This window comes from Phallusia mammillata, unplaced genomic scaffold (assembly GCF_965637545.1).
Source record: "Phallusia mammillata unplaced genomic scaffold, kaPhaMamm4.hap1.1 HAP1_SCAFFOLD_375, whole genome shotgun sequence".
Taxonomy (NCBI): Eukaryota; Metazoa; Chordata; class Ascidiacea; order Phlebobranchia; family Ascidiidae; genus Phallusia; species Phallusia mammillata.
The window spans coordinates 1-7,701 of NW_027649105.1; the positions used below are offsets into that span (position 1 = coordinate 1).

Here is a 7,701-nt window from a genome sequence, read left to right on the forward strand (position 1 = left end):
GGCTTTGTTTCACATCTTCTGGCAACTGTAACCAATCAGTATCCACATCAACATTGTTAGTACTGGGATATGTTATGTCATCAACTTCAATCTCATCACATGGGTTTAAGGCTTGAAGCTGCAATAGGTGACGGTTCATGTGAAAAAGTTGTAAAGGGGAATAATAGTTCTCAGTGGAGAGTAAATGATGGTTGGCACCTTCTACAAACTCTGCCAGCCTTTTATTTATGACATCTTTATATACAAAATGAACACAAAAAAGCTCTATCAAACTTGTAACATCCAAAAAGTTTGAATCCTCAAGGTATGTAAATTCATTGTGAAATCGATTTACAACTTGTGAATTGATGTCTCTGTTAAGTCTTTCAATTCGTTGGTTATGCACTGAACTTCCTGCAATCACACATTTACTGTTAAGTCTTCTTTCATACATATACCTCCAGACTTGAACATTTTCACCACCATAATCACTTCTTACTTTTAGTGGCAGGCCAAATTTTGCCACAGCATCTTCAAACAAATTCAATACAGTCCCTGACCTATTATTGTCAGCGCAGTGACTGACAGTATGTAATTAACCTGCTGTACCCATCAATTGCAGCATGAATCACAAACTTCCATCGAATCAACTTGTGGGTACCATCTATATGCCAAATGTAATTCGGACAGGGAACAGAATATTTCCTTCTAGCAATTGTAGTCAGTTGCCGCGCTCTTATTCCCTCTTCATCAACTCTGTGCAAACTTTGCCGAAGCCTTTTTCTTTGAATGAAAATGCCCTGTGCTTTAAGATGTCCATTTACCATCACTTCACCAGATGAGGGATGTTTTTCTTTTAAATTTCTTAGTGTAGTGTCAAGTTCTTGATCCGAAATTGAGCTGGAAAAAAATAGATATAAGTAGTCCTTCACATAAGGGTAACCTTACTTATGTTTTAAAAAACAATACCTGTAAGTAGGTATGGACAGATTAGATTCACTTATCACTTTTTTCAGTGTTGGTCTTGAAATGTCAAGCAAGCGACAAATCACACTGGGTTTTATTCTCAGAGTTAAAAATTCTCTTAGGTGTTCCACATCAACATTCTTACGATGGCGTCCCTATATGCATAAAAAGTAAATAGTTTAAAAAGCTAATAAATTAAAATAGTTAAAAAACTACAAACAAATGCCTACCATTTCAGCTGTTCTTTTAAGTCTTCGTACAAGCCAAAAATGTGTGGGTATCGAAATTCCATTAAACAGTCCATCGTATGACCACATGTACATGTGTTGCCGAAAATGAATGTACAACCACAATGCACCGGGTAACTTAGCTAAGTTGCCGCAACTTAGCGTCGCAAGTTAGCTATCTTGCGGCAACTTAGCGTTGCAAGTTAGCTAAGTTGCCGCAACTTAGCGTTGCAAGTTAGCTAAGTTGCCGCAACTTAGCGTCGCAAGTTAGCTATCTTGCGGCAACTTAGCGTTGCAAGTTAGCTATCTTGCGGCAACTTAGCGTTGCAAGTTAGCTAAGTTGCCGCAACTTAGCGTTGCAAGTTAGCTAAGTTGCCGCAACTTAGCGTCGCAAGTTAGCTATCTTGCGGCAACTTAGCGTTGCAAGTTAGCTAAGTTGCCGCAACTTAGCGTTGCAAGTTAGCTAAGTTGCGGCAACTTCGCGTGGCAAGATAGCTATCTTGCCGCAACTTAGCGTCGCAAGTTAGCTAAGTTGCCGCAACTTAGCGTTGCAAGTTAGCTAAGTTGCGGCAACTTCGCGTCGCAAGATAGCTATCTTGCCGCAACTTAGCGTTGCAAGTTAGCTAAGTTGCCGCAAGATAACTTAACTTGCGGCAAGTTAGCTAACTTGCAACGCTAAGTTGCCGCAAGTTAGCTATCTTGCAAGTTTTTTGTTTGTTTTCAAAACGGCCTTAAGGCGCCGTTGTCGAAAAAATTAAGTTGCGGCAACTTAATTTTTTCGACAACGGCGCCCCATATGTATAACGTCAAAATCGCATCCTTTTTCAAGTTACGTCGGTTTTAGAACGTGTTTCCAGCTAAACAAATGCGCCCACACTCATGCCAACAGACGTCGGTCGAAACGTAACAATTGTAATTGTTTCGCAATAAACGGGTATTTTAATGCAACATAAACATGACATAGAGACTAACGTTTTAGTATTATTTGTGGCAATAACTTTCTGCAATAAAAAATAACTGGGAAATAGTTAAAAATAAATTGATTCCTAAGCGTGTTTAATGTCCGTTTGCAAAGCACTGCAACGGTCTAAACTTGATCCAAGGTGACCTAAGTTTAGGCGTCAGTAATACATAGTCAGTATATTTAAAACGTGAATTGCTTTTACTTTTATTTTCCGCCGTAACTAAATCGTTAAAAAATTGCTGATTCGGCAAATCGTCCTTTCGTTCCATCAGACAGACGCACAGCAAATGTTCCGATCGAACACAAACAAATTGTGTCAAGTGACTATTTGCAAATTAAATTTATAGAAACTACAGGCTAAAGCACGTAAAAGGTGGTATTTGGTCCTATACCCGTACAAATACTGCACATGGCATAGGCATCGGCGTCAATTATCAAAAGTCGCACCCCCGGTATTTTTTAAAACTCTACGCCTATGATTTGAATATTTACAGTTCATGGTTGCACAAATTGTTGACTTGTACCTTTGCTGTTTCTTGTAAAAATTCATTCATATATGGTTTGATTTTATTTAATTCCATGTCAAACGTCCCAGAAAAATGGCAAAAGTTAACCTACCCTCTCAGATTTTGTTAAAAATTGGTATTCTTATAGAACTTTTCACCACGATTCTTAAAAACTAAGTTTGAGAAAAAATGGTCGAGAATTGACAAAGTTATCATGAGGGAGGTACACACCGATAAAATATACCAGAAATGCATGATCATAACTTTAAACCACTATAACTAGTTGTTTAGTCAGTTTAAAAATCTCTATATTTGAAAAATGATGCTACCCAGATGTATTTTACAATATTTCACTGGTAAAAACACGTTGACTCCTCCGCTCCCCCAGCGTTTGGGGGGAAACGGAACCCAGTTTTCATGTTCACTCATGTGTTACAAAAACTTTGGATGCCTGTATCTCGAAGTGCACAGGAGTGATTGCATTGTGTAATACATCATTTGAAAGCTCTTAACTAGCAGAATTTGCTTGCAAAATCTGAAGCTGCTTCTGGCAAAAAATTACATAGAATGCTCTCAAACATATAAATGAACAATTAGAGTCTGGTTTTTACTACAACAATGACAGAAAAACTTAACATAACAAAAAAAAAAACTAGAAACTGAATGATTGGTTCCAAGTTTAAATGCTTCAGTGATAAGAAAAATATTGACTTGTTGAGAGCATAGTGTTGCATCTCACCAAACTGCTCTACATTCAGTTCTCATGTGATCTCAAATGATGTTGAAAGCGTATCCAGTTTCTGTTGATTTTTTCTTCACACTTCACATTGAGATGGTACTACCCTCTGGTTGTGGCGAGTGAAGGAACATCAATAGGGCACAAGACATGCTGAAATGGAACCCAGCAGACATCTGATTGTTGTGGCCAATGGAAGGAGCGAGACGGACCATTTGGGTGCATAAAATACACTGAAACATCTTCATTATTCCTGTCAACATCCTTAACTACAGCAATGTACCATTTTTGATCGTACACAACAAATATGATTTGGCCTTCTGTTACATGAAGTTGTGATGAAACATCTTGAGCACCAGACTGTACAGATACCACTAGAGAAAATTCAATGTCACTGCTATTCCTTTTCATGCCCAGTTTGTTTGAGGCAAGTGGCTTAAAATAATGAAATCCACGGGTTCCTTCAATTGTGGATGCTTCCTTAAATCGATCACTGAGACCTGTTCTTAATTCATCTAGATCTTTTCTAAATAGTTGAAGAAATGAGATTGTGGGAAGTTTTTCTTTGCAGTGAGTCATCATTGCAGAAACAGTTGTTATTTGATTTTCTAATGGTCGTCTAAGACTTTCCATTGCAGTTGACCGTTTTACAGTGCCACCAATTCCGTCACAAGGGGATGTTCCGTGACTAGTGGCAAAAAAAGACCAAGCTGCTTGCACACCAAAATCAACTTCATGTTTTGATAAATTATAAAATGACTTGCAATTCTTGTACTGTGCAGCACAGTCATCAGTAAAGTATTCTACATAATGCAAATTCGGAATTTTTGTTTCCAGCAACTCAATGGTTTTCTTTTGAATCAAGTACACCATCACAACATCTTGTTGCAACTCTTCTGAAAGAAAACATATGGATGTGTGATGCAATTCGTCATTTTCTTTGTAGTAGCACACTACTGGGTGGACAGTGCAGGTCTGGTGAGTCCAGTGGTAACCTTGTGCCTCATCTTGCACATGAAATGAAAAATTGAGGCCATCTTTTAATAGTGAAGCAACGTGCATTAAATCACTGACCTGTGGCTTGTGCTCAACACTAACCATATTCGGTGCGTCGCCATTAGACACATCTAATGCACTTTCGACCGGTAACGGTTCTTGCATAGCTAGCGTTTCCAAAGCAGTCTTCGATTTCAATTCTTGCCGCAACGGTGATTTTGGCATTTCCTTCACATGTTCCTCGATTCGACAAGGAACCGATGTCGTAGAAACGTCATCCAAATTCAGCGCGTCGCGCATTCCATTGAACGACCGACGCTCCCAGATATCAGCTTCGATCGCTGCAGCTCGTACTTCGTGTTCCGCTTCTAACAGCTCAAATTCGTCACGCTTACGTTGTTCAGAATCTTCCAGTTCTTCGCGCTTGCGACGTTCTGCCTCTTCGAGTTGCAACTTCGCTCGCTGTTTTTCCTGGAGCTGTTTTTTCTTCAGAACAGCCAGTTCTTTCCTTACAACAGCTTCGGTGCGTTTCGTACTTGAACGGGAACTGGCAATCGATGATCGCACAGTAGCTGACTTTGACGCATGGGAATTGTGACTTCGCTTTGACTTCACGGTAACATTATCGTCGTGATTCTCTTCAATGCCAGACAGCCACTCGTCGATGCGAATTTCGAATTCTTCTTTGCCCTCGCGTAAGCCGCTAAGCTCCTCCTTAGCCTTAGAATTGGCATTATTACGTTTCGAAGCACTGACGTAATCAAAGTGCTTGTCGACGTACTCTTCAAAAGTTGAAAAGATTTGCTTCTGCTTCTGCTTTTGCTTCTGCTTCAGCATTTCAACATTCTGTTTGTTGATCATTAATTCTTCTGCTTCTCGGTAGAGAGAATTGAGTTTCTCCACTATCGCTTTCAGCGATGTCTTCGTCACAACCATGTTGTAATATGTAGAAACGTCTTCTTCAATCGAAACTTCAGGTCGTCGTATGTCCCAAAGTTGAGAACTTTAATGTAGCGACCGTAATTTATTCATAAATCTGTGCAGCCTGGATCTGCACCGACCGCCGCACTAGGGGGTTTCCTAATTTGTCTTGAACGCAACACTGCCTGCCTGACGGATACAAAATTCCTCCTCTGTTGCACAACAGCATTGGTTCTCTGTTAAATGAACAGAAACATGTCACAATCGGCAATAATACGCACATTCAATATGGCCGATAAACTTACACTTAGGAATATGTCACATTAAGAAAGTCAATAGCTCTTAACTCATACACAAATATTATCATGACATTTAACTAATATACAATTTACACATTCAATTACGTACCAACTTGTTAGGAGTCCAGGACTGAATTACAGGCACTTTGACGGACTACGACGTTTCAGCATTTCAATTACTTAAACTTTCATGTTTTTACAGCTACACATAAAACACTAACGTTAGAACAAAACATTTCCAAAATTAAATTGGATCAACTATGAACTGCGACAACTAAACTGCTGCTTACAGCACAGAAAGGAACTGTAAAACGTGGTCAGCACAAGATTGCGACAATAATGACATCACACGCATTGTTACGTTTGGAGATTTCTAACCAATCATGGCAGGCGCCTTGTTACGTCATAGTCAATGAAGTCAGGTCACTGACATGAACTAGAAACAGGGAAAGAAAACACATACCGTATTTACTCGATTGTAAGCCGCCCTCGTTTATAAGCCGCCCTCGATTGTAAGCCGCATGTTGAGGTGTTAAAAAAAATAATGTAAGCCGCCCTCGATTGTAAGCCGCACCCTGGAATTTTAAATACGATTGTTTCTTAATACATCTTTCTGTTGTTATCTGGTATGACTATTTGCCCATATCTGTTAGCTACGTTGATAACTGTACCCAACAGAGCGTATATCGACGTATAATCTGTACACGCATAAATGTTTTAAACCCCAAATAATTGAAAAATTTGGAGTGTAGAAATAATTTCGGCATAAAATTAAAATATAAGCAGCCCTCGATTGTAAGCCGCCCTCGATTATTAGCCGCACAAACGGCAGCTAAAAAACAATATAAGCCGCGGCTTACAATCGAGCAAATACGGTACAAGTAATTTCTCGCTGTAACACGGTGATTATAATGTGGTGTGTTCTTTGACCAAGCGAAATAAACTCTACTCAACTTATAATCTGCTCACGACATTATACAACTCTGAGTTTTTGAAAAATCTTGTTTTACAGGAAACAATCAATTTTAGGCATTTATGTGGATAATGGAAAGAGATTTCAGTCAATGTGATGGGATTGACATAATTGAACAAATCCAAATTAAGTCAACATGCTCTTTAGCTGCATGTTTAGTTGACTCACATGTTTTCTACACAAGGAAAGGTTGTATTATAACATTAAATTGTAGTCTTTTATGAAATATTGACTAATGTAATGAAACAAGTCAAAAAAACAAAAACAGCATGTTAGTAATAACACTGTGGATAAGATTTTAAAGATTTAAAAATCTTTTCTGGTAAGTTTCGAGTAAATCATAAAGTTAAGAATGTAAGATTATTTAGCAGTTTAGCTTAAATGTTACGTAAAAAGTATAAATCTGTGTAAGAATTTTGTAAAACTAATGAAACCTATCATTTGACTAGAATTAGAAATACCTTGTAATTTTTTTCATGTACTTTTATTTATGAGTTCTTGTACTTTTTTCATTCAAAAAAACAAACAATATATTATTGGTATTGTTGTTTATTTATTGCCACAACAAATGCACAAGTAGCCTATTCCAATTTTCCAAAATCGGAACCACAGCATCTTAAACAATTCTGCCTGATTGTCAGGGCACAGAACCTTGTTCACTAATAAAATATTTTGCATTAAAATTTGATACATCTGATGCTATACATAAAGATCTGTGACCAATCATTTCACAGGGCAAAGTTTTCTCACAGAGGTGTAGTGATCGAATGTTTATGTTCGCTGATTCGCTGATGAGTCTCAAGGTTATAATCGCGTCACTACAAATTAAAGAGGTATATCACCGTCCTTAACCTCCCAAGCTCCTGGGCTTGTCAGGACAGAGTCCTGGAAACTCCACACACGTGTCTTGCACTTCGGTTCGTTTGTTTATTACTTATTCAAATAAAATGTTATTCAACTTATTCAAATAGAACTTATTCAAATAGAATTTTTGAGAAACAAAACAAATCGTTAGAAATTAATAGTAACTTAATAAAGTTTACATATAAATTCAAGTTTAACTAGCAACCAACACATTATACTCCAATGCAAGTAATTGAACAGTAAGCCAAACGAGTTAACTGTGGTAGGACT

At 38.1% G+C, this 7,701-nt stretch overlaps 1 protein-coding gene and 1 pseudogene across 1 annotated transcript; both read right to left on the reverse strand.

Annotated features, from left to right (window-relative positions):
- Nucleotides 1-4: 4 nt before the first annotated feature.
- On the reverse strand, nucleotides 5-1,307 carry LOC145208839 (uncharacterized; annotated as a pseudogene).
- A 1,917-nt stretch (nucleotides 1,308-3,224) lies between these two features.
- Nucleotides 3,225-5,805, reverse strand: LOC145208840 (uncharacterized). Its single transcript, XM_080079087.1, has 2 exons — nucleotides 5,704-5,805; nucleotides 3,225-5,531 (listed from the first exon to the last, which is right to left on the reverse strand). Exon 2 carries the CDS (start codon nucleotides 5,308-5,310, stop codon nucleotides 3,481-3,483), a length of 1,830 nt encoding a protein of 609 aa, XP_079935213.1. The 5' UTR covers nucleotides 5,311-5,531; nucleotides 5,704-5,805; the 3' UTR covers nucleotides 3,225-3,480.
- Between the last annotated feature and the right edge of the window lie 1,896 nt (nucleotides 5,806-7,701).